The sequence below is a fragment of the Anastrepha obliqua genome, chromosome 1 (assembly GCF_027943255.1).
Source record: "Anastrepha obliqua isolate idAnaObli1 chromosome 1, idAnaObli1_1.0, whole genome shotgun sequence".
Lineage (NCBI taxonomy): Eukaryota > Metazoa > Arthropoda > Insecta > Diptera > Tephritidae > Anastrepha > Anastrepha obliqua.
Window position 1 is genome coordinate 143967786 of NC_072892.1, and position 26549 is coordinate 143994334.

At 34.5% G+C, this 26549-nt stretch overlaps 1 protein-coding gene across 1 annotated transcript in view; it reads right to left on the bottom strand.

Annotated features, from left to right (window-relative positions):
- The window catches only part of LOC129252955 (cytotoxic granule associated RNA binding protein TIA1), a 145832-nt gene that overhangs the window by 23138 nt on the left and 96145 nt on the right, over positions 1-26549 (bottom strand). The window contains exons 2-3 of the mRNA XM_054891152.1: positions 24254-24356; positions 23788-23980 (exon numbers count right to left, since the gene is read on the bottom strand). Coding sequence (XP_054747127.1) covers positions 23788-23980; positions 24254-24332 — 272 coding nt within the window. The 5' untranslated portion in view covers positions 24333-24356. The remainder of the gene's footprint in view (positions 1-23787; positions 23981-24253; positions 24357-26549) is intronic.

A 26549-nucleotide genomic window follows, 5' to 3' on the forward strand; every position in this document is an offset into this window, starting at 1 on the left:
CAATTGTCACTAATCTAAATAGGCTAGGGGTAGAAAGACCTATCTACCTCTGGACCTCGTCCCTGCCTAGTGGTAGGGAAATAAATGCTGTGGCAAGAGGGGCTGGAATCACTAGGTTCGTACATAGGGGTAAACCGCAGGGCAGCGTCCTGCCTCTCCTTTGGCTAGTAACTATGGAGGAAGCTTTAACTCGCTTAAACAGGGGTGGGTTAAAAGTGGTAGCATATGCCGATGACTTGGTCCTAATGGTCTCAGGACCCTTACCATCAGTATTGGCTGAAATTTTGCAAGGTGCACTGGCTACACTCAGTAGTTGGGCTGCCAGTTGCGGTCTCAGAGTCAACTCTGACAAAACGGAGTTGATGTTTTTCTCCAGGAAATACATGCCTCTGCCTTTTAAGCTTCCAAGACTAAACAACCAGTATCTTACGCTCGCGTCGGAAGTCAAGTATCTTGGTGCAATACTTGACCACAAACTCCACTGGAAGCCGCACATAGAAAATCGAGTTAAGAAGACCAGTATAGCCTTCTACGCTTGTAAATCTATGTTCGGCAAAAAATGGGGTCTCAAGCCACGTGTCGTACTTCGGATGTACAACTTAGTGGTTCTGCCAATGTTGACATACGGTTGCCTAGTTTGGTGGGTAGCTCTTCAAAAGGACTACAACAGCACTAAACTAGAGAGAGTGCAGAGAACTGGATGTGTGGGCATCACTGGTGCTTGTAGAACATGCCCCACTACTGCGCTCAACGTTATTCTGCACTTACTTCTTGTGGATCTGCAAGTTAAATCCATTGCTGCTCCGAGCGCTATTAGGTTGAAGGAGATTGGCCTCTGGAGACAATTTTCTGTAGGATATAGTAGGATCTTGAAACAGATCTGCCCTTCCTTCTCTGTTCTTCGCACTGATCTCTCCATCCGCAAACTGAGATTTGAGGATTGTGCTAGGGCAAACTTTCCGAACAGGCATGATTGGAAAGAGAAGAGAGTCGGTATGGACATAGGTACCTCTGTTTTCACTGACGGATCCAAGATGGAGTCTAGAGTGGGAGAGGGGGTTTTCTCTAAATCAGCCTTTCTGTCTCCTTTAAACTGCCGGAAACAAGCAGCGTTTTTCAAGCAGAGGTCTTCGTGGTCCTGCAAGCATAAAAAATACTCCGGGATCGCTGTTGGGAGAGATACATTAATATTTTTTCCTATAGTCAAGCTGCGAACTCAAACGTCCCGAACGTGCAGGAAACATTTCCCTTATCTGGGTTACTGGGCACAGGAATATAGAGGGAAAAGAAATTGCCGACGAGCTTGCCAGGAAGGGGTCGACGGAACCGGTTTCAGCTGTCCCCTTCTCAGATATCGGTGTTTTCTTGACCGTTGTTAAAGGGAAACTGCACAATTTCTTTCTCAAAAAAGCGCCTAACAGATGGAGGTCTGTCCCATCGTGTGCTATTTCAAAAACACTATGGCCTCAATACGATAGAAACAGAACGCTTAATGTGATGGTAGTCCCCCGCCATTCAATTTCCAAACTCATTGCCGAGTTCACTGGTCACTGGGTGATCGGTACTCATGCGGAGCAGCTTGGAATTCCGTACAACCCCTATTGCAGAAGCTGTGGGGATCCTGCAGAGAAAGAGACTTTCGCTGCAAATGCCCGGCTCTGGCGGCTAGGCGCTTGAGATTCCTTAGCGTGCCCTTTGGGGATTGCTTGAGGGAATTCTGCAGCTTTTACCCTTTTCTCTCCTCCACTAAATCCACAGCACTGGATGGCTGTGGATGGTTTTCTATTCTCTAATTTTTTCCGTAGGTAGTGATCCACATTATGGTTTCAAAACGGCACGTAAGTGCTATTTGAAGTGTACCTGGGGTACTCTTGCTATCTTATCTACCTACCTACACCGTTTCATAAAGTCTAACTCTTTTTGGTATCCAGGAAAAGTATTAAATGTAGGTGAAAGTATATATTTTATATAATAAATCTGCATACCCAGTTTTAAATTTTCTTGGGAATTTTTTTTTCAATGACTTCAACGTTTCAGATAAGAAAATTTTTTAAACCAGTTTCAAAAACTTATACTTTTCTCCTTTAATAAATTTAAATTATCCTTTATTGGTATTACAAAATTGTACATATTACTTCTTTTCTATTCGCCACTACTCTGCTCGCTACCTCTTTTCTCTGCTAACTTGACGAAAAATTTGAAAGTGAAAGCAACCACAAAGTTGTCGAGCAAGATTCGTCGCTAGTGAGTATTGTTATACCTCTTAAAACTTGTATGACTCACTATTTTACAAAGTAAGGTAATTTTAGGGAGCTCTATTCCAACGTTGAGAAGATATATTTATTTGTACCAGTTGCTTCATCTATTCTTCACTTGCTAAAGCTTGGCGAAAAGAATAGACCGATTTTTTTGTTTTTTTTTAACGTATTATAAAAGAAAATAGCGACTACTTTAACAAAGATTTTGCCTGATGACTGCAGGGCCGGAACAACTGCATTTGCAAGTTTTAATTTACGAGAGACAATTAAAAAGTAAAAAGAAAAATAAAAACAAAAAAATTTACATAAAATCATAAACTGATATTTCTGTTCAGTAGAATTTGGCAAGTGACCATGCATCGTTTAACTTCAAAAGGATGTTTGCGAATTGGGGAAATTTGCTTTGCAAACAAAAAAATCTATTCGCATATATCATAGGGCACTGGCGGCATCATCGATCTTTATTTCCTTCGAGAGGCTTTCCATATTTAGTTCTTTGATGAGGGGGTTGACGTTGCGGTAAATGGCGATCGCAATCGACCTATACTGACTGACTTGTTTCCAAAAATTAATCAGCTGAACATCGATGATATTGGGTTCCAAGGAAAATGATCGATTTATTCCAATACTCAAGCCACCTTTGACGCCATACGTCAGATTTATTGGAAAAAGTTGTCAAAGATTGGGCTGATTGAATGAATCATGTAGCTCGTAGCCCCGTCGGTTATATAAATGGATATTAAAAGTATATTCAAAGTATGAATAACGCGGAATTATCTACCAGATTATATTACAAAAAAATCATTTTTACAATATTTTTGTTTTGCGTTATCATTTTAGGTTTTCAAGCTCTTAAAAGAAACAACCGATTTATCAAAAAGCCTATCCGTACTTCTATAAGAATTTAATTGTGAAGGCATAGCCAAAACTTAAAGCCAACCGATCAGCATTTTTTAAGTTATGAGTATGAAAAAATATAATTTCAAAAAGAACGCATTTAGAGTTTTTAGTACCTTAATCCTTTGAGTTTTTTTTCTAAGTTATTAGAGAAAAAATAAAGTTTTTTGAAATTTCTAAAGATTTTCATCTAAATATTCTGAAAATTATTGTCTGGTAAACATTAAAAGATTTAATTTATTAGTTGTTTCTAAATGTGAGAAGTTGCACTTTCATGACGGGTTGGTGTTATGGAGTAGTCTTCCAAGTAGGACTTCCAGAACTAAATATTACTGAGGTCAATTCCATTTAATTTGTACTAAGCGATTTAAAAAAAAAAGTTGCGCCATTAAAAGAAACATAGTCTCAAGTACCCGTACATACCATTAAATGTCACTAAGTGCTCTAATTCACCAACTTCAGTTACTTAAAGCAATTGGGAATTGAGATTTAAAATTACAAAACAAAAAAAACCGTTGGTAATTTACTAGATTGCTTTTTAGATGACTCTTATTTAAAGTCAATATATAAAATTAATGCATGAGGGATGATGCTTCTCTTGTTATCTGCACTTGCTGTTGCACAATAAAAACAACACTAGAAACAACAACCAGATTGAAGTACTCGTAGTTAGTAGCGCGAACAAAGCGTGAAAGTTGTGCAATCGGCCAAGGAATTCGTGATTCGCTCAATCTCAGTGCATCAGTGCAATGCGGCCTTTTGTGTCAACATGGCAACTATAGTGTGTTGTATGCATATACATTTCAATGTGTGTGTGTATATTCCAAATGTATGCATATGCTTAACAACTTTAGTGTAAGAATTGCATTGCCTCCTGCTAGTTCGGCACTACGTGACTGCACTCAAACTGATGAAAGACGGACGCAGAACGGACACTAAGCAACAAAGTTGCCAATGTCTGATTGGATGACGATTGATGCTGGCTGAGTGACTTGCAACTGTATTGTAGTGTTCTTGGAAAATGAATTTTGGGATTTAACATAAGCAGAAGTCCCGTTGAAGAAAATCAAGAGCAGGCGGTTTAAAATACTAGCCTGAGGAAGACCAGAGAACGTTATGAAAGGAAGTAAGGGCTCATGTAAACTACACGAATTTATTCATTTAAAAAGATGAAAATTTAAACTAAAATTGAAGAGCTAACCATATCCAGCACCTTGCAAGCAACTGTTTCATAGTATTGACCTGAAAATTATGACCAAATGAAGATTTGGAATTTTGAGAAAAAAGAGATTCCTGACTTTCCCGCTACCTGTCATGAAGCCCTGCTGGTTAGCAGAGATTATATTATTAGAATACATGATTAGTTAAACGAAAACTTCTAAGACCGTTGATAATTTAGAAATAAGTCTAGAACACCATTTAACATTTTTTTTTTCAAAATAACAAAATTCCGTAAAGGTATACGGCAAAGCGGGCCAAGGAATAATAAGAAAATCTGTTTTACAACAGTGAGGTGAAAGTGTGCCAGATCCTGGTATGAATTGGCGAACGAAATTACAAAATATTTGATCAACATTTTTCGATTATTTTTTATAGAAACTTATCGCAGGTTGTTTTCGGACATATGAACTCTCAGCCATTTTGCATGCATTAGAATTTTAATATGAGAATAGAAAACACAAACAATATTTAATGTAGTGCAAATCTTTTCGTCGTCAAATTTCCGTAAAAATTTAACTTTTGATGGGTTTGCGTTTCTACGCCAAAAAAGGGTATAATTTTATCCACCTTAAAACAAATTAAAATTTAAATTTTCGCACGATGCTGGAAGTCTTTACCAAGAGGAGTCGTTGGAATCTTCTTATTTTGTATTGCCACTCTTAAGAAATAGGCGACGCTCAATGAAGCGACTTTTCATGCACCAATGAACTTACCGTATCTCTAGAGATTCATTGAAAATAGTAAAAAATCAGTAAAAATGAATGACCGAAGCGGAATAATTTTATAAACAAATTGAATTTGGCGTTTATATATCAGGTGATGGAAGTAATTTGGATGTTGCCGGCAATTGTAAAAAAGTTGGTTTATTTGTAGACTTGAGTATAAAAAGAAGAGCAATAAAAAAGTGCTTATTTTGAAATTTATTTATTCTCGAAAATTGCAGCATGGGGTTCTTCAAAATGAAATATCTTAGGGCCTTTTTAATATTTTTATAAATTTCATAGCTTTCGAAATTGATAAAAAAAATGTTGTAAAAATGAAATTTTTTTTTAGAAAATTTTTGGAAAAATTGTTAAAGAAAATATAATTTTATGGAAAATTTTTGCCGAAAATATATTTGTTTTCCTGAAATTTTTTATTAAAAACAATTTTTGTTTTTTTTCAGATTAAAAAAAAAATATTTTGTTAATAGCTGAAACTTTGCTTAGTAAAAAATATTTAAAAAAAATCGTGTTAATTTTGAGATTTATTCTATTGTAAAAATTGTAGTCTAGAGTTCTTCAAAGTGAAAAATTTAGGGGCCATTTTAATATTTTTATAAATTTTATAATTTATAATTTTATAATTTTTTTTTTGGAACATTGTTGGAAATTCGTTTGCCAAAAATATAGTTTTTTTTTTTTTTAATTTTTGCTTATATTTAAATTTGTTTTTTTATTAGGAGCTGGAACTACGCTCAGTAATAGCTGCAAGTTTCGTAATGGGATTCTCATAATTTTTCGAATTATATGCAAATATATCTAACCAATCAATTCAAAATTGGGTCCTTTTCAATAATCCTGTTCGCAAACGCCAATGGTTACATAAAGATGAAACACCAGAACCGACCCCTAGAGATGGCCTTCACCCCAAGAAGATTCTTCTGTCTATTTGGTGGGATATGACCGATATTGTTTATTATGAACTTCTGTAAGCAAATTAGACAATAACTGCTGATTATTATTCCCATCAGCTATAAAACCTGAATGAGGCACTTAAAAAATCGATCGTCTTTAGTGAATAGTGAATAGAGCTCGGATGGGAGCTAATGCCGCATCCATCATACTCTCCGGATATTGCACCTTCTGATTATCACCTTTTCCGTGGATTTCAATCCCATATGAGTAACAAGAACTACCTCCTCCAAAGAAGCTATAAAAAGGGATATCGAAGCGTATTTTGGCGCCAAGGACAAACAATTTTTTGAGCAGATAATTAAAAATTTGCCTAAACATTGGAAAGACATTGTTAAAAATGAAGGAAAATATATCAGTGCATAATAAATACTTAAACCTCTTTTTTATTAATTTTAAAACCACCTTTAAAAAACGCTCGAACTTATGGACTGACCTAGGAGCTGATTTATAGCAAAGAACTTTCAATCTGGTGGAGTACAAAATAAAACAACAAAAAAAGTAATCCAAGGACTGTCAGCTAGTTATTTTTAGAAATTTATTTTAAATTGTATTTATAATTAATTTTGATATATATGAGTATAAAAAAATATTAAAAAATAGTTATCCCAAAAAAAATTTTAAAATTCAGATGGCAACAACTAATTTTTAATATATAAAAAAAAATATTAAAAAAAAGCTTGAGAAAAATGATAAAATGCAGATAACGACTAATTTTTAATACGATAAAAAAATATCTTAAAAAAATATATAAATTCAAATAGCAACAATTATTTTTAAATATTTTTTTATAATAATAATAGTAATTAAATATAAAAAAATTAAGAAAAAAATTTTCTTGAGAAAAATCTAAAAATTCAGATAACAACTAGTTTCTAGTACGAGTATATTAAAATTATTTAAAAAAAATTATCTTAAGAATAATCTAAAAATTCAGATAAGATTAACTAATTTTTAATATATTAAAAAATAATAGAGTAACAAAAAGTAATTTTTAGATATAAAAAAAAATATTAAAAAATAGCTAACCTTAGAAATGTCTGAAAATTTAGATAACAAGACCTAATTTTTAATATTTTAAAAAAATTATCTTAAGAAAGTCTCAAAACTCAATAACCAACTAATTTTTAAATATAAAAAAAAAATTTTAATATTTTAAAAAAATTATCTTAAGAAAATCTCAAAACTCAATAACCAACTAATTTTTAAATATAAAAAAAAATATTAAAAAGTAGATAATTACCCCAAAAAAATCTCAAACTCAGATAACATTGAACTGTGATTTAAGGGGGGGGTAGGGTCACAAAATCGAAATTTTTTTTCTTCACTCATCTTATAGTAAATCATTTCAAGAATGTTGTGTCAAAATTTTAAGTGGATTGGAGCAGAACTCTCAAAGTTATAGCCTTTGTAGGCACTTTACCTCGAATGCGGAGCATCGATAATTTCTCAGAGTCATTTTTTCAAACGCGTTTTCCCGAAACGACTTCTTAAAAGTCGGTGCCAATCACAACTCTGAAACTATTCAACCGATTCTTTTCAAATTTGGCACACGTTTTCTAAATCAAAAATACCTCCCCCCTACACTGTTTTTTTTTATTTTTTGTTTTTTAAGGTTGTTTTTCACTTACAAATATGGCGAAATTTTTCGCCAAAAATGCTCGTTTTCCGTTTTTTTGCCACCAAAACTATAAAAATGAAAAAAAATTTATTAATGTAGGGGGGAGCATTACGTCATATTTTAACTGAAAAATTCGACTTTTTTAGTTTCAGATGATTCTACGACGAATGCCGATTGGCACCGCAGAGCACCTCTCGAAAAACATATCTCCAAGAAAACTCTGTCATGGGCTTATTTGTCAATATTTTATTATTAATATTTTTTAAAAACTTATTGAAAAGATGTACAATAACATGTAACTGATTTTATTAAAGTATCTTAAGCCATATTTCTGTAAAAAATTCACAAAAAAAGTGTTTTTTTTTAGCGCTAAACCCTACCTCCCCCTTAAACAAAGTGAAATCTGAAAATTAGGTAGCAGGAACTGTGATATTTCTATTGCCGCTGCAGAAGTTGAGAGAGGGATAAGGAGGAAGAAACCATCTCTCATCTGCTGCCCAGAAATATACTACGGTGTCTCGAAACTCTGTTTTGAGTTACTCTAAATAAGTTAGTTTAAAGGAACTAACGAGATTCATCACTGGATAGCTCGAGAAAGAATAATAAGTCAAAGCGAGCTATCACGACGGACCTACATAGGTCGGACGGACCTAGATGAAGCGCCTGCCGCGTTAACGTAATTTAACCGAGTAGCCTCTAAATAAGAATATCATTCTTAGTACGATATCTTCAATGTAACATAATTACAAAAAGCTTTAAATGATTTCATTATCAGATTTCAACTTACAGCAACTTCGAGCACGGGCCGTAACGGTACTTTTTGCGCTTGAATATATTTACTGTGTTCCTATTCATTGAAATTCGTTCATTTATTTATTTCATTTGAAGGGTTGGCATTGATTATTTGCATTTTAGTAGGAGCACTGATATTTTTATGAGAAATATGTTTAAGAACGACTCAGTCTTCGTCCAAAATTGTGTGAGTTGTTTTCTGTTTTATATTGTAACTGGTAAATAAGTAAATAAAATGAAGTATCTGAAGTATTCCTACTCCATCCATCTTATCGAAAACCAATCATAGGGTTGCCAAATACCATAATATCCGAGCGGGATATTTCGACATAATTAAACTTTTCAAAAACGATGGTTTTTAAAGCTTTGAAACATTTTTCCAAGTATAAAAAACAGCAGAAAACGTTCCCAGAAAAAAAGGCAAAAGACTATTTGATTGATGGTATGATAGTTAGATTGTCAAAACTGTATCCTAAGACATCCATCGCTGCTGACATCCATCGAGAAATTTTTGTTCATCTGGAAAAGCCAATAACGAAAAGAAGAGTTGGGTTCGATTGACAGAAACAGATCTTCACGGACGACTGGCACGGCAGAAGCCAATGGTAACAGCATCGTAACGACAACTCCGGATTGAGTTTGCTCGAGAGCAAATATCCTCGACTCAAAATCAGTGGTGTTATATTTTATTTAGCGATGAAATTTAAATATAGTCGGTTCAGATGGCAGGGAAAAAGAGCGGTGGCAAAAACGTGCAATCTTTTACCCCAAGTTCGTCTTACCTATTATGATAGAAAGAACGGGGGAGGTTCAATAAGGGTGTCTGGCTGCTTTTCCTTGAACAGTGTTGTGCTAATTTAAGTGATTTATGCCGGTGATTTGGAAATTTTATTAAGAAAATAATCCTAATCACACTTCTGGTGTGGCAATAAATTTTTTCGTAAACAATTTGATCACTGTTCTGGATTTCGTAGTATGTACTTAGATCCTGTCGTGTATCGACTTAGATCAACTGGCCTCCAATCAAACTAGTAGTAGGAAACTCAGCCAAAATATTTACTCCAAGACTGAGGATGTCAGGAGAATTCTTACAGTGGCTTTCTGATCACAGCAATATTCTTTCAGACTCCTTGATTACTGTTGTATATTTCAAGCTGAAATCTATGTCGCAACAAAAGCAGCTGAATTAGCTCTGGAACTAACTCCTCTTAATATTTAGACAAATATTTGCATGTGTCAAGCGGCTATTAAAGCAATTATGGCTGCTTGGACTAACTCGGAATGTGGCCAAGAATACAGCTCCTAAATAGAGGAACTCTGCGGAAATGGGCCGGCCACTATTTACTGGATACCAGGACGTAGGAAATAGAAGCAAATAAGAGCTCCCAAACGAAGACTTTTACAACCTCGAAATCATAGCTGTCAACAGTGACGCGGGTGCCGATACGCGAGTGCGCCGACTGTTTGTTTGATGACAGGAGGTACTTCGTTTTGTCCTCGTTCACCACCAGACCCATTCGCTTTGCCTCTGCATCCAGTTTGGAGAAGGCAGAACTAACAGCGCGGTTGTTAAGACCGATGATGTCGATATCATCGGCATACGCCAACAATTGTACGCTCTTATAAAATATTGTGCCTGGTTAAAGAAGTCACACGACAGCGAGTCACGCTGTCTGAAACCTCGTTTGGTATCAAACGGCTCGGTGAGGTCCTTCCCAATTCTGACGGCGCTGCTGGTGATGAGCAACGTCATCTTGCATAGCCGTATTAGTTTTGTGGGGATACCAAATTCAGACATCGCGGCATACAAGTAACTCCTTTCCGTACTGTCGAATGCAGCTTTGAAATCGGTGAAAAGATGGTGTGTGTCGATTCTACTTTCATGGGTATTTTTCAATTTGTGAATTGGCGTATTGTGAATATTTGATCGATAGTAGACTTTCCAGGTCTAAAGCCACACTGATAAGGTCCATCAGTTTGTTGACTGTGCTTTAGCCTTTCACACAATACGCTCGTTAGAACCGTATAACGACATTTAGAAGACTAATCCCGCGGTAATTGGCACAGAGTGCAGGATCGCCCTTCTTATGGATTGGGCAGATCAGACTTAAATTCCAGTCGGCAGGCATGCTTTCACCCGACCATATTTTGCATAGAAGCTGATGCATGCACCTTACCAGCTCCTCTCCGCATTGTTTGACTAGCTCATCCGGCAGTCCGGAGGATGAATCCATATTTAGAAGTCCACGCAAGTGGGAAAAGTAACTGATCGCCTTTCACTTGGGAGTGGCCAGGACGTTCCTTCTACATATGGCTCAGACAGCTCACAACTCCCGGGATTAGCCCAAGTATTCTTTGGGTAGCTTCCGAACACCCGATCAGGAGCGGGGAAGCATTCCCGGATAGCTGGTTGTGCGCTGGGTTTGAAACCCGCCACTTAAAAAAAAAATCGTTAGAAGTTACTACTGACTGATTTATGAAAATTTCAGCATCTTAAACATAAAAAAAGTTCAATTAATGGCGTTCATCACCTTGGAGGGCAGTAGCAAACTTTCTAATGTATTTCTGCTTCTCATATATCCATCTCATCTCAGAAACCAATTTAGCGACCTCTTAACTTTGGATGTACACCATTCAGCTCTTTAAATATTATAAAATAAAATATAACAAAACAATCATTCCCGTGAAAGTGAGTCTGGACCTACTAGAAGAGACGCTGCTCAAATTGCGACGCAAACTATATTGCTTTCTAACGGCCTAGTACCAGTCTAGAACTCATTCATTCTGCACTAGTGTGGTAACACTCGTACTTATTGTAGCATCTGCTGGTGCAAAATAAAACTTATAAGCATTGCAGCAGTAAAATCAGAAGCAATCCAATAGCTTTGGCTGCAACAAAAGCTACAGCTGCTAGCTGCCAGCCAGGAATCGCCCTCGGTATTTCAAGTCTCCAAGCTCATTATGTTGGCAAACGTTGCAACACAATGCAACGCAGTACTAGAACAGAAAACAACAATAACATTAATGTAAAAATAAAACAAAGGAAAACTAAAGTGAAAACAAAGCTACCAGCTACCAGCTACTAATACAACTAAGTTTACAATAAAGTGGATACAACAATAATGAAATGCATGAAAGCAACTAACAGTAAATAGCAACTACAACAACAGTGGAAAAAGAACTCACACACACTTTAACATTAACTTTAACACTGGGCGCTGTAGGACTTTGTTCGACAATCTGGCCTACTATATGCACACACACACACATACATACACACATACACACCCGTCTATATAGTAGTCACCCGTCTACAAGTAGTCGAGCAACAAAAGGTTGTAAGATCAGAACAAAAATAAATTAACATGCACAGCTAAAATAACAACAATAAAGATGTAGAAAAAAATTAATAAAAAGGCGTTTTAGCTTTATATAGAAATCAGTTAATTTCAGATAAAATAACTTATCTGCCCTTAGCAGGCTTTGCTTCTAGATTAATAAATTGTGTATTTTCACAGTCATATTTAGTATTTTTTATTAAATTTGTTTTGGAATGGATTCCAAAACTAAAAAAAAAATAAATAATTGGCGCGTACACTTCTGTTAGGTGTTTGGCCGAGCTCCTCCTCCTATTTGTGGTGTGCGTCTTGATGTTGTTCCACAAATTGAGGAACCTACAGTTTCAAGTCGACTCCGAACGGCAGATATTTTTATGAGGAGCTTTTTCATGGCAGAAATACACTCGGAGGTTTGCCATTGCCTGCCGAGGGGCGACCGCTATTTGAAAAATGTTTTTATTAATTTTGCTTTCGCCGAGATTCGAACCAACGACCTCTCTATGAATTCCGAATGGTAATCACGCACCAACCCATTCGGCTACGGCGGCCGCCGGATTCCAAAACTAAGGCTATGAATTGCTTGTAGGCTGAGAATTCTATTAGAACTCACGACGTAAGCGCTTAGCAGATGGAAAATGTCAAGTTGTCTAGAAATTTATTTGATGAGATGACGAAGAAATCTAGCCCTCGAAATCAAAGAGTGGCGAAAAAACAGAAAGTATTTTTCAGTGGACGACAATATGAGCTTGGTGTGAATGCAAAACTTTTACCGCTGTCAGAATTTTGAATGATTTCTATTAGCCAAACAATGTTTTAGACATATGGTGCTAAGTACCCTCGGCAGGCAATGGCAAACCTCAGAGTGTATTTCTGCCAAGAAAAAGCTCCTCGTAAAAATATCTGCCCTTCGGAGTCGGCTTAAAACTGTAGGCCCCTCTATTTGTGGAACAACATCAAGACGCACACCACAAATAGTAGGAGGAGCTCGGCCAAACACCCAAAAAAAAGGGTGTACGCGCCAATTATATATATATAGGTACGATAATTTGAGCTGCAGAGCTTAATCAACTTTGAGCACAAGAGTGTTTAATTTTCCTCGCACGCTAATGATATCTACGATGATATCAGCGAACTCAAAAATCGCGCAATCAACTGCATCTTTACTAAGTTGGGTCTAAGAAGGTTTTTGACATACGCATTTTCTTTATAGAGTTGATAAATTATCACCCAAACTCATTCTCTTCAGGAACTTTCAAGTTCTTATTAATGAATATGCAGCTTAGAAAAATAATTCTATCACCTTCAGACTTGCCCGATATGGTTTAATGATAGGTCGAAATTGGATTATTGTAGAACAGGGGAGGAATTAACCGGCCTAAATTCTAAAAAAATATTCCAATGGAACGCAACAATTTTCCAGACAGAAACACATGCCATTGAGATATGCGTGAAGGAATGTTTCCGTGAAAAAATGAGAGCACCCCCCTTTACATACTTTCAGATAGTCAAGAGCTCTTCTATCAGCTGTAAAAACTTCAAAACTGGTACATGACTGCGTGAACCTTCTTAATACGTTAGGGAACTTCAACTTTGGTTGGAAAGAAAACAAAGTGGAACGCAGCCTGAAGTATTTTTGGAAGTTAATTTCGAAGAAAATTGTATTTTTTTTCCAAACGTGGGTTACTTTTTTAAGTTTTTCATCATATCTTAAGCAGTTATAGTCGGACCTGATCCAAGTCGCATTTAGAACCCAATTTTGGCTTGAGGACTATGACCTGGAACTCGGCAAACATAACACCGAAGTCAATGTGATCACAAGATGTTACATGCCACTCGGGATCAGTATGCAACTAAGCGACACGTCTCTAGTTACTCTAAAAAACAGTGAAATATGATACCTGGGCATTCAACTTGATTGCAGGCTTACGTTCTTGACCCATAAACGGCAAGCGGCTACTAAAGCAAGATTATGAGAACGCTAAGTAGACTACTGGCGAACATAGTTGGATCAATACAGAGTAAAAGAAGGATGATCATGGGGGTCATTCACCCAATTCTCCTTTACGGCAGCGAAAGATGGAGAGATACGCCAAACTGCAGAACCAAGCACAAAACATTGGAGGATGTACAACGAACAGCGCCACTCCAAGTTACTTCAGCCTACTGCATTGTCTCAGGCGCAGAAGTTTTTGTGATTAGTAGGGAGACACCAATCGATCTCATGGCCCGGGTACGATTGGAACCAGAACAGGCAGCAACCACTAGCGTCCCAGAACGGAGATGCCAAGCCATTCAACGGTGGCAAAACCGATGGGATACTGGATCGAGTGTCAGATGGAAGGCGAAGCTGATTCCTACAATTGACAAATGGGGTCAAAGGACTTGGGCTAAATGAGCTATATCATGACGCAGTTTCTCTCAGGCCACGTATACTTTCAGAAATACCTATACCGCATGGGTAAGATAAGCGACCTCAGGTTAATTTACTGCGAAGCACTGCGCGATGATGCCGAACACAGGTTCTTTAGTTGCGACAGATGGTTCGCAGAAAGAGATGTTTTAAGGAAGCAGATTAGCAACATCGCGCCGACCAATGTGATCGGTAAGATGCTTGAATACGAAGATAAGTGGAATGCGGTTAAAAGATATGGTCAAGGCGTATTACGGAGAAAAAAGATAGACCTCGACGAAGTATAATAGAGCGAAAAAGTACAAAAGAGACATAAGAAGACGAGCCTATAGCATGAAGCTGGCTTCAAGCATGGTGGACCCGGACGTGGATGAATAGAACTGGTTTGTGGACCTCGTTCTGGGCCCTCTCGAAGTTATGCAGAAAGTATTGGGTATGGAAAGAAGTTACCGTCCTTTTATAGCCAGAGTAACGAATTATTTAAACAATGAAATAATACATGCTATTATGTGAAGTATGTGCCATTGGAAGCTACAACTTTACTCCATCTTTTAGGCAGTATATGGATTCCCCTGACGAAAAATTCGAGTTCTTTTGACTTGATCGATTCATTGAGCCAGTTTGCGATGCTCTCGTAAGAAGTGAACCGCTCTCCAATAAGCCCTCACTGCATTGATCGGAACAGATGGTAATCCGAAGGTGCAATGTCTGGGGAATAAGGCGGGTGGCGCACGATTTCCCAATTCAGTCCCTCTAAATATTTCAGGACCGATTTAGTAACGTGTGGCCTTGCACTATCATGCAGAAACATCAGTTTGTCATGTCTACCGTCCCATTCCGGTTGCTTTTCTTTGAGAGCTCGATTCAAATACATTAGCTCCAATCAGTAGCGATCGCCAGTGACGGTTTCAGATGGTTCAATGAGTTTATAATAGATGACACCCTTCGAAGCTGTTTTTTCGAAGCTGTTTTTTCGGGACGAAGGTAATCATTTTTGACGTCAGATAAAAAGGGATCTTCACACTTTAAACGAATGTCAACTAAAGCGATCGAGACCTTAAATATACACCTTCAAATCACCAGCATATTTCTAGAGCGAACACAAAAATAGTATCAGCAGCAACACCTCCTTTAATGAGGGCGGAAATTTATTCCCATAGTCAATAGTTCTGAGAAGGGAGTCTCTCCAGAATAGGAGGAGGGATCGCTTTAGTGGCAACATCACTCGCTGCAGTACACGACAGGCGCTGTAAGTGCAAAGACTTTTTGAACCCTATAATAATAGTTCGATCTTAGCGTATGATGCTCGTATATCGATGTTTTTTGGTTCAGACATATCCTTCTAGTACTTGACCACTAGATTTAAGTTCCTACTACCTTATAAACAGATAATTGGCGTTTGTACCATTTATTGGGTGGTGGAACCCATTTATTGTCTGCGTCTTCATGTTGTTCCACAAATGGAGGGACCTACAGTTTTAAGCCGATTCGAACGGGAAAGTGTTTTATTGAGATGTGGTTTAATGGTAAAAATACACTCGGTGTTTTGCCTTTGCCTATTTTGGGACGATCGCTATTAGAAAAAACATTTTTCCATCATTAGGAGTTTCATGCACGGAGTTCCGAACCTACCTATCTAAACTTACCGAATGGTAGTCACGCACCAATCCATTCGGCTACGCCGGCCACCAACTACCCCCTACTAGTACCAGTAAATTAAATCTCGCTAAAAATAATTTGACTTTTTCCAATACGTTCCACTAGATCTTCGCTGAACGAAGGTAAGAGAATATAGCCTATCTACCTTACTGGTTAGATTTATATTTCTCTAGTAGTAGATGACTTGGTTTACTTCTGGGCACTGTTAATACTTGCAAGAATATAAGCCTTGAATGGAAAATCCCTCTTGCCAACAAATGCTACTACAGACACTTTGGACTGCTAGGCAAATTCTAAGTTACAATTCTCTTACGCCGAGCAAAATCCCGTCTCAGTAAGCGCTTCTCCATACCTGCCCAATTCTAAGGTGCAGTGGACTCAACCATGGGAATATAGGCTCACAGAATTCTTGTAATGTTGGAAAGAAAAAATTCTGGGAATATATCAAATCTCAATAATGAAATATCTCGTTGTCACTTTTCCCTCACCGACAAGTTCCGGGAATGAAATCCAAATAATCAGAAAATATCGGTGATGTGAGCGAAATTATTAAGTAAAATCGTGGGCATTAGTATGCAGAGAATTAATAAGATTTCAAATTAATCGTACATATATATATGTATATGTATGTAGCTAATTTATGGTGAGTCAGGTTATTAAATATTTTTTATTCAGTCTTGGAGTCTTCATGGAAATGGTTTCATCGGCTATGGGATTATGACTATATGGATGAAGGGGTAGTTCATTCTGTGAATTAACTATTTAACCAAATTTCTTCGCAAAGCGCGGTTAGTATCATACTTATATATTAGTATAGTAGTTTAAGTTTAAGTTGCTGTTCAAGCAACGCAACATCAAATTTGGCGGTAAATTTTCAATATTTGCAGACGATCTTGCCCGAATGGCAACTGGAAATGTGAATTATCACTCAGTTACTGAAAAGGGGCTTGATACGCTCCATTTTCGAAGATTTTTCTTTAAGATTTCATTTCATTTTTATTTTTTGGGTGTTTTTGTACCAAATTTGATTCAGATAATTTTAAAAACACCTTGGGAATACAACTGGACAAAGGCTTCGCAAATTGGTTGAGACGAATACAAAAGGAATCATCATGGAAACTATTTTAAAAAACAATAAAACTGTTTTCAGCTAGACCAAAATTGTACATAGCAACCCTCATATGACTGGTTACGCGCTAGTAACGACTAACATCAAAAACCCAAAAATAATTGAAAAACAAAACACAAAAAGAAGAAAAAAACATAAAAACATAAAGGACAAAAAAAATATATAAAAAAGCTTCAAATCGAGCCCAAAAAAGGTAACCTCTTTTCAAAAGCAGGATACCGTTTCGTGTTGTCTGTTTCCGAGTTATAACTAAACTCCCGGAAGTTAATTGCCACACCTTTACACACTACAGCTGCTCTACTTACTAAATATAAACGCAACAATTCTGAAAGTTTTTGCAGCAACACTGCTAACAGAGGGACAAAAGGGCCCCCAGCATTGGTAATATCAAGCGAAGAAGAAAAACAAAAAAAGGTTAATGGCTGCGAGTATAAGAATTAGAAAATTTTTGGGTTAATTGTAAAATGATTGATTGATGTTTTTTATGAAAAGTAAGAATGGCAAACTAGTAAAAGGGACCCAATTAATTAATAAACCTGACTTGAAACGGTAAAAAAGGAAATGTGAATAAGTAAAAGGCTCTAAAAGTTGCCTCATCTAAAACGTTCGGCAGCAGGGGTAAAAAACAATAAAAAGTTGCAGAAAAGGCAGACTTAATATATTTATGTGTGCGTATACCGACTTTAGCGATGTATATGCTTATACACCTTTTTAGGAATATTTGTGCGAGTGAAATCAATAATTATTTAAACCCTTTGCTGCACATTTTGTCACAGAAATCTTCGGCACCCTTTTAATATAGATTAATTTCGACAAGCAGTGGTCATTAGAGTTTACGGGTTATTCTGGCGACACTGCAGAAATTGAAAATATTATTAATAGGAAAAAAATATGTATTTTTGGTTAGCTAAAATTTAGTTTTAAATTTTTTGTGTTAAAGAGGAGAAGTAGGAAATATTTAATGGAAAATCGTAAACCGCAAAAAAAGTTTGTTAATCTGAAATATTAATTTTCCATAAAGTTTTGTTCAGCAAATTAAAACCAACTTTTTTCATCTTACTGAACTGCATCAATTACGGGGCATTGTAAGTCTAAAATTATTATTTTGTAATGTTGTTTGGTATTAGATATCCACGATAATGCTACAAACTCGCTGAGAAGCCATAAATATAGAAAGAAGAAAAGAAAACAAAAAAATAAAATTCTGCTTAACTTAAAGAACTTATGTAAGTATCTTAAACTTTATATATTTCTTACTTCACAATTGTTCAGCAAATTTAAGCTATTCTATGCGTTCAATGCGTGTCGCTGTCTGCCCTTGGGGAAAACAACTTGCAACACCGGCGAGGTATCACAAAATTTAAATACCATATTGCAATTTTGCTTTATAAACTAAATCGAAAGTATCACACAGCTTTTGCAACTATTTTCAAATATGGTATGCACACACAACTACACACATACAGCTGCCCTAATGCTGGGGTACATAACTTAGTAGGGAATAAAGTAAAAAATAAAAAATAAAAATTGCGTAGTTGTGACAACTATACACTTTGGTGTATTGCTGCCTTCATAAACGCAGGTATTTTATGCATGAATGTTTTACGTATACATAGATATACATTTAAGTGCATACATACGCATTAGGGTGCAGCACTTTTCATGCAAACAACAAGACAAAAAACGCTTATTTATAAACTAAAATTAAAAATATTTAAAATTTATATTAAAAAGTTATAAATTAAAATTAAAAGCTGGTAAATTAAAATCTAGGAATTTAATATTCAAACTAAAAAAATATAAATCAAAACTAAAATATTATAAATTAAAGTTTTAGAATTATAAATTTAAAATAAAAAAATATATATTAAAATTAAGACATTATAAATATAAATAAAAAAATTATTAAATAACATAAAAACAATTATAAACTGCAATTAAATCATTATAAATTTAAGTTAAAAAATTCTGTATTAAAATCTAAAAATTATAAATTAAATTTAAAATTATTAAATTGTAGTAAAAAAATGTAATTAAAATTTAATAATAGAAATTAAAATTAAAAAAATGTTAGGCAAGCTTAGAAACTCATAAATTAAAAGTAAAAAATTATAAATTAAAACTAAAAAAATTTTTAATTTAGTTAAGAAATTATAAACTAAAACTAAAAAATGATAAATCAAAAATAAAAATCATGAATTAAAATTACAAAAAAAAAATATAAGTTAAAATTGAAAAAAATTTTAAATTAATAAATTTATAAAATAAAATTAAAGAAAATATAAATTAAAATTAAAAAATTATAAATGCAAATTAAAAAAATGTTAGGTAAGCTTAGAAAATCATAAATTTTAATTAAAAAATTAAATTTAAGAATTTTATACTGAAAAATGCATAAATTAAAATTTAAAAATTAAGAATTGAAATTAAAAAGTTATAAATTAATATTTAAAAATTTTAATTAAAATAAAAAAAAATAAATGAAACTAAAATTAAAAAAGAATGGAAGGTAAAACCAGAAAATCATAAATTAAAAATAAAAATCATGAATTAAAATTAAAAAATTATAAATTAAAATTGAAAAAAAGTTAAATTAAGGCTAAAAAATAATAAATTAAAATTAAAAAATTATAATTTGAAATTAAAAAATTATTTATAAAAATTTAAGAGTTATAAGTGGAAACCAAAAAATGTTAGGTAAACCTAGAAAATCATAAATTTAAATTGAAAAATTATATTTAAGAATTTTATATTGAAAAATTTATAAATTAAAACTAAAAAATTATAAGTAAAAAATAAAAAATTAAAATTAAAAACAAAAATCATGAACTAAAATTAAAAAAATTATAAATTAAAATAGAAAAAGAAGTTAAATTAAGACTAAAAAATTATAAATTAAAAATAAAAATCATGAATTAAAATTAAAAAAAAAACTATAAGTTAAAATTGAAAAAAATTTAAAATGAATCAATTTATAAAACAAAATTAAAGAAAATATAAATTAAAATTAAAAAATTATAAATGGAAATTAAAAAAATGTTAGGCAAGCTTAGAAAATCATAAATTAAAATTAAAAACTTAAATTTGTTAGGTAAACCTAGAAAATCATAAATTTAAATTGAAAAATTAGATTTAAGAATTTTATGTTGAAAAATTTATAAATTAAAACTAAAAAATTATAAATAGAAAATAAAAAATTAATAATTAAAAACAAAAATCATGAACTAAAATTAAAAAAATTATAAATTAAAATAGAAAAAGAAGTTAAATTAAGACTAAAAAATTATAAATTAAAGTTAAAAAATAATATATATAATTTGAAATTAAAAAATTTACTGATAAAATTTAAAAATTATAAATTAAAATTAAAAAAATGTGAAATAAAAATTTGTAATTAAAAACTAAAATTATTATTTAAACAAGAAATTTTTTTATTAAATTTAATAACTAAAAATTGAAATAAAAAAATTATAAATGGAAATTAAAAAAATGTTAGGTAAACCTAAAAAATCATAAATTTAAATAAAAAATAAAATTTAAGAATATTATACTGAAAAATTTATAAATTAAAATTTTAAAATTATAAATCTAAATTAAAAACGTTTAAGCTAAAATTAAAAAAAATAGTAAATCTAAACAAAAAAATTATAAATTATTATAAATTAGAATTAAAAAAATTATTAAGTAAAGTTAAAAACGTATAAATTGAAAATAAAAAAATATAAATTAAAATTTAAAAATTGTAAAGTAAAGTTTAAAAATTATAAATTAAATGCAAAAAATTATTAATTAAAGTAAAAAAAGTTATTAATTTCTTAAAATCCTTTTTTCAAACGAATCAAACCAAAAAATGGTCGCAGATGTTTGAGTGGTTTGATTAAAAGATGGTCTGTATGAAAATGTTAAAAAATTGAACTCACAGAATCAAGATACTACGGTACTTATATACCTATGAAATGAGACTTCCAGCTATTAGTCCATAGATTTCTCTAGGCGTATTTTTAAACCTTCCCAAATGTCTTGTTTTTTCGTCTGTCATCTGTCAACAATATTCAGTACATAGTTTGTTACGTTTCATACAACAATGCATTTTTGTCGCTCTTAAAAATATCGAATTTCGTGCCTTCAAACTACGATTTGCGGTCATCGTTGATTTTCTGTTATCAATTGAAGAAAAACGCTTGTCAAGCTCATTAAATGCTTATAGAAGCTTATGGTGGACATGCTCTAAGTAGAGCACAGTGCTTCAGGTGGTTTGAAAAATTCCGAAGTGGTGATTTTAGCGTGGAGAACGAGGACGGTGGCCGGCCACCGAAAAAGTTTGAGGACGCCGAATTGCAAGCATTGTTGGATGAAGATGAAGGTCAAACGCAAGATATGATGGCAGAGCAGTTGGGAGTGACCCCAGAAACCATTTCGAAACGTTTGAAAGACATGGGCATGATTTTATAAGTCGGAAGATGGCTGCCGCATGAACTGACTGAAAGGCAGCAAGAGAACCGAAAAACCACTAGTAAGAAATGCTGCTCTACCGGTTCAAAAGACAGTCGTTTTTGTATCGAATCTTTACGGGTGATGAAAAATGGGTGCATTTCTCCAATCCCAAGCGTAAACGATCGAATGATCCGCCCGGCCACAAGCCAAAAACAACGGCCAAACCAAATCGCTTCGGCAGCAAGGCAATGCTGTGTGTTTTCTGGGATCAGCGTGGTATGATTTGGTAAGAGCTATTAACATCAGGTGAAACAGCTGACGGTGCACGCTACCAACAACAATTGGCCGATTTGAACAGCGTTATACACCGAAAACGTCCAGAATATGCCGATCGACGTCACAAAGTAATTTTTCTTGATGACAATGCACCGCCACATCGAATAAGAGCGACCCGAGAATTGGTGGAGACGTACGATTGGGAACCGCTCTTGCATGCGGCTTACTCACCAGACTTGGCGTGTTCCCATTATTATTTGTTTACATCGACGGGCCACGCACTTTCCGAGCAGCGCTTCAATTCTCACGAAGAAGCCAAAAAATGGCTCGTTGATGGGTTGCGACCAAAGACGGCCAATTTTTTTGGCGCGGCATCCACAAATTGCCTGAGAGATGGGAAAAATGTGCCGCTAGCGATGGCTATTATTTTGAAGATTAAATTTGTGACCATTTTTTGTTAATAAACGTTTGAAATTGAAAAAAATCACGTTTTGACCTTGTTTGGAAAATAGACAGAGAAAAATTTGAATATAATATATTAAAATATATAATTGGCGCCTACACCCGTTTAGGGTGCTGCTCATCCTCCTATTTGCGGCGCAAGTCTCGATGTTGTTGCTTGAAAAATTTTAATAACTCAGCCAAGTCGTGACCCATTTAGACTGCTAGGCCAGTATTATATGGCATTTTCTCAGTCTTTTCATTGTTTTGAAATACAACTCATTCGCGTTCCCAATTTTATTTTCGCAAATATCACATTTTGTTTCAGGTGGAACTTTTTTTTCGAAATAATTCAGTTATTTTGAGATTGACTTAGTTAATTTTTAAAAACTAATTTTATGTGTAAAAACTCCGTTTTTGGAGATCATTTAAAATCGGATTAGTTCAAAGAGATCGGAAAATTTTTTCGAAAGATTTTGGTGGAAGCCTTAAAATAAAACATATTTAAAAAAAAACCAAGTTTTTTCAAATTTTTTTATTTATTTGTTTGCTCTTTCACTCCGCTTGCGAGCACAGGGCCTCGATAAGACTTTTCGGTTCTGGGTTGGTTCTGGGCTGTTGTTTTCGCGCCGTCCCATGTGATGTCGGCATCTGCTAGCTCGCGGAGCATCGACCTTCTCCAGGTATTCTTTGGCCCATCGCGACCTCTACTTTCTAGCGGGTTACAGTCCACTATCACTCTTGAGAGGCTATCTGGTGGTTTGCTGCCCTATCCATCGCCATTTTCTGCGTTTGATGTGCATAAGATGATTTCCTAATTCGTTGATCTCCACAGCGCATCGCTGCTAGAGCGAGAACTTTCGGGTTTCACTATTCTTATTTAAAATACGGCTATTACTTAAAAAATGTATACCCTGATCAGATTACAGGTAAAATCCGCCGAAAAGTGGAATGCCTAAATGTTGAGAGCGTCGAGATATCGATGTTGAAGTTTATGCAGCAACATCTTGCACTACAGCAGTGATATTTTGAACAAAACGTCCAGTTTTTGGACGTCACTCTTTCTGCCTTTTTCTATCCTCGACCAGAACCAGAACCAGTGTCTTGAAATTTTTTCACCCACCTTTTAATTCTTAAATGTCGACCATTTTTTATATTAAAAAAAAATTTATTAATCCCTTTTTTTGTTTTGGTATAAATTTTTCGACATATGCGACTAGAAATTAAAAAACGAGACTAAATATTAATGATGTGTAAAATTGAGACCCACAGGATTTGAATAATAACTTTCAAAGAGTTAGAGACACGTGTAAATATTTGATAAAAAAAAAACAATGAAAAATAAAAATTCAGCCAACTATATTATTTTTTTTTATCATACCTAGAACCAGTTTAAGGGACCTCCTCAGAAAAAAAAATGTGATGACATCTTTAAATTTTTTGTATGAAAAATGTGTTTTTTTTTCTGGCCATCCTAATATATGTCCCTCCCTATATGTATAATATATGCATGTAAGTGAGACAGCTCGTGTCTCTGTGTGCGTGCGCTTACCTACGCTTTTTGCTGCACAACTTTTACTTTATGAGATTAAATTTTTTATTTCATTTAAATTTTACTTTATTTTTGCTAAAACTCACCGCACAAAAGCATATCCTTTGTCCTTGAATACCCTTATCTCCTGAATTGTGCCATAGGGAGAGAAAGTTTTCTGCAATATCTCCTCGTTTAGAAAGCCGGACAATGCGCCATTGATGCCGCCACAATAGACAGTGCAATTAGTGGGGCTGCTTTGGTTGTACACTTCATCGAAGGTTAAAGGTTTTGCATTAACTGAAGAGAAGAAATCCAAAACAAAAACAAAAAAAAACCATAAATGTAACGAAATTAACAAAATTGGAAATGTAAACGCAAAAGTGTTGATTGGTTAGAAAAGAATAAATTTAGTTTTAATTTGTGTGTGAAAGTGAGTGTTTTTGTTGTAAAGTAAAATTAGAAAATTATTATTTGTTTGCTTTAATAAATGACATTTTATTTAAATTGTTGTGTTACTTTTTCTTATTTTTTTTTTAATTTTTATTTGCTATTTAATTTTGTTTTGCTTACCATCCAATTTTGTCGCCGGCGGTTTTCTTGTTGCCCAATTCGTGCGTATCGAACGTGAGCCCAACCACTGGCCATTCATGGCGGTAATGGCATTTTCCGCTTCCTGCAATGAGACAAAAACCAAACACATATAAAGTAGATGATTCTTTTACTAAAAGCAGATGACGGCACATACAAAGTCAAGACAAAGGCAAAGGCAAGGGAGAGGAGAAAAATCTCTATGTACCTAAGCACATTTTAATTGCATTTCTACGCTACTTGGCAAACTCAAAGTCGATCAGAGTTAAATATTTATATTAAGTAAATAACTGTGAGTCGCCCTGTTGGCCAAAAATGATTGGAAAATAAGCAAGTGAACTAACGGCTAAGCGCCGGAAAGATACGTAAATAAATAAATCTGCTTTTGATAATCTGCTGACGATGGCGTGGACGTTGGATGATCGAAGCCTGCAGCAATTCGTAAAGAAAATAATTTCAACTATTCGCTTTTCGCCTTTGCAAATTATTTAAAAGTAGCAAAGCAAACAAGTCAAGGAAACTCTGGTAAATATGAAAGGATACGTAAATGACGAAAGGACGACACTGCCAAGTGGTGAACTAAGCCGTTAGCTGAGCAGCGGTTGTGGCCCTAGACGAATTTGGTTGTACTGCAAATGAATGTCATTGTTGTTGTGAATTGTTCAAGCTTTCGCTGTTACTGTTGGTGCCGCTGCGAAATTCAGCAAACTCTTTGCTTTAGCCACTGGCGTTGGCAGCAATTTTTGCTAGGGTGCGAGTAAGCACACGTCTCTCGCCTGGCATACACAAACCAGGACTTGCCACCAGCTAGTAATTTGTTGCTACCGTTGCCACTACCGTTAACGACGACTTAATGGCACAAAACTTAAATTGACTTTTCGACAATGTTAACCCAGAGCGTCAATGGAGCTCAGCATGACTGAAGAAAAATCAAATGCGAAGCAGGAAAGTGGCAAACAAAATGCAGAATGAAATTTTTTGCAGCAATGAATAAGAAAAAAAAAAATACAATAATAGACATACTTTTATAAAAGAAAAAAAAAACCGAAACAAGAAAAAGAAAACAAAAAAAATAGAAACAAAAAAAACCAACAGCTATCAAAGAAGAGCAACAAAAACTAACTTACTTCGAGTATTGGCAAGCGACATAAACAACAAGTTTGATAAAATGCAACAATAACAAAATAGTAGAAAAAACGAAAAGAAAAAAGTAGTAGTAGTACATATATTCCGTATGCGCATTGTACATTGCACAAAAGTGTTGAAAGAAAAATGAAGTTGCGCGCACGAAAAACTTTATGCTTTTGTTTTTCGGTGGCAAACTTTTACGATTTGGGTATTTGGGATATCAATGTGTCTGTATGTATATGGCAGCCAAATGTACTATCAATAGCGACAGTCGTGTGCTGCCACACAGCGGCAAAGCGCATGGTACATTTACTTCAATTCTGTCAGCCGAGTGGCAGTTGAGGGCAAATCTACATATTGAATAACGCAGCGTTGGATTGTGAGAGAATAAAGTTGAAATTAAACAACCAAAAAAACAAAAAATCTAACTACAAATTAAGGCTAAAGTATAAAGCAAAACATACGACGAACTAAAGAAAAAGCAAACAAAGTCAACAAACCAGAATTGCAAGAGGAAGCAAAGGAGCAAAGAGTCGGCAACTGCGAATGTAGCAGTCGTGGCTGCATCAAAGTGAGGTCTAATTCATATGACCAGTACAGCTGGGGAACGTTGACAAATTCAAGAAAAGTGGAAGCAGGAAGCAAGGTCGATGAAAAGAATTCCAAATAGTGCCGAATTGAAGAAGAAAGAAAGAAGAGAAAAATCTATTTGCCATTAAAACTGTTAAGCCATTCTAGAACGTGGAAAAAACTTATTTTTTTACAATTTTCGCGGAACGAAAGCTGTACTACAAATAATCTTTAACTTAGGGCACAAACAAATAGATTTTTACTATTAAGAAAAATGGTCGTTAATTCATAAAAATTTCAATTTAAAATAAAGAATAGGTAATAAATTCTTCTCCTTTTTCGTGATTGGCGCGATAACCGCTTATGCGATTGCGGTCGAGTTTAAGGAGTTAGGGGTAGTCAGAATTTTCAAAAAATTGGATTTTTTTGTTATATATTCTGAATGAATGACAATTAAAAATATTGTGTGAAAATTTGAAGTGAATCCATGTTATTCAACAAAGGGCGCTTGGGCGCTTCGGTAATCGATAGTAAAAGTTTAAATGCGTTTTTCTCAAACCAATGTTTTTTGAACTGGTGA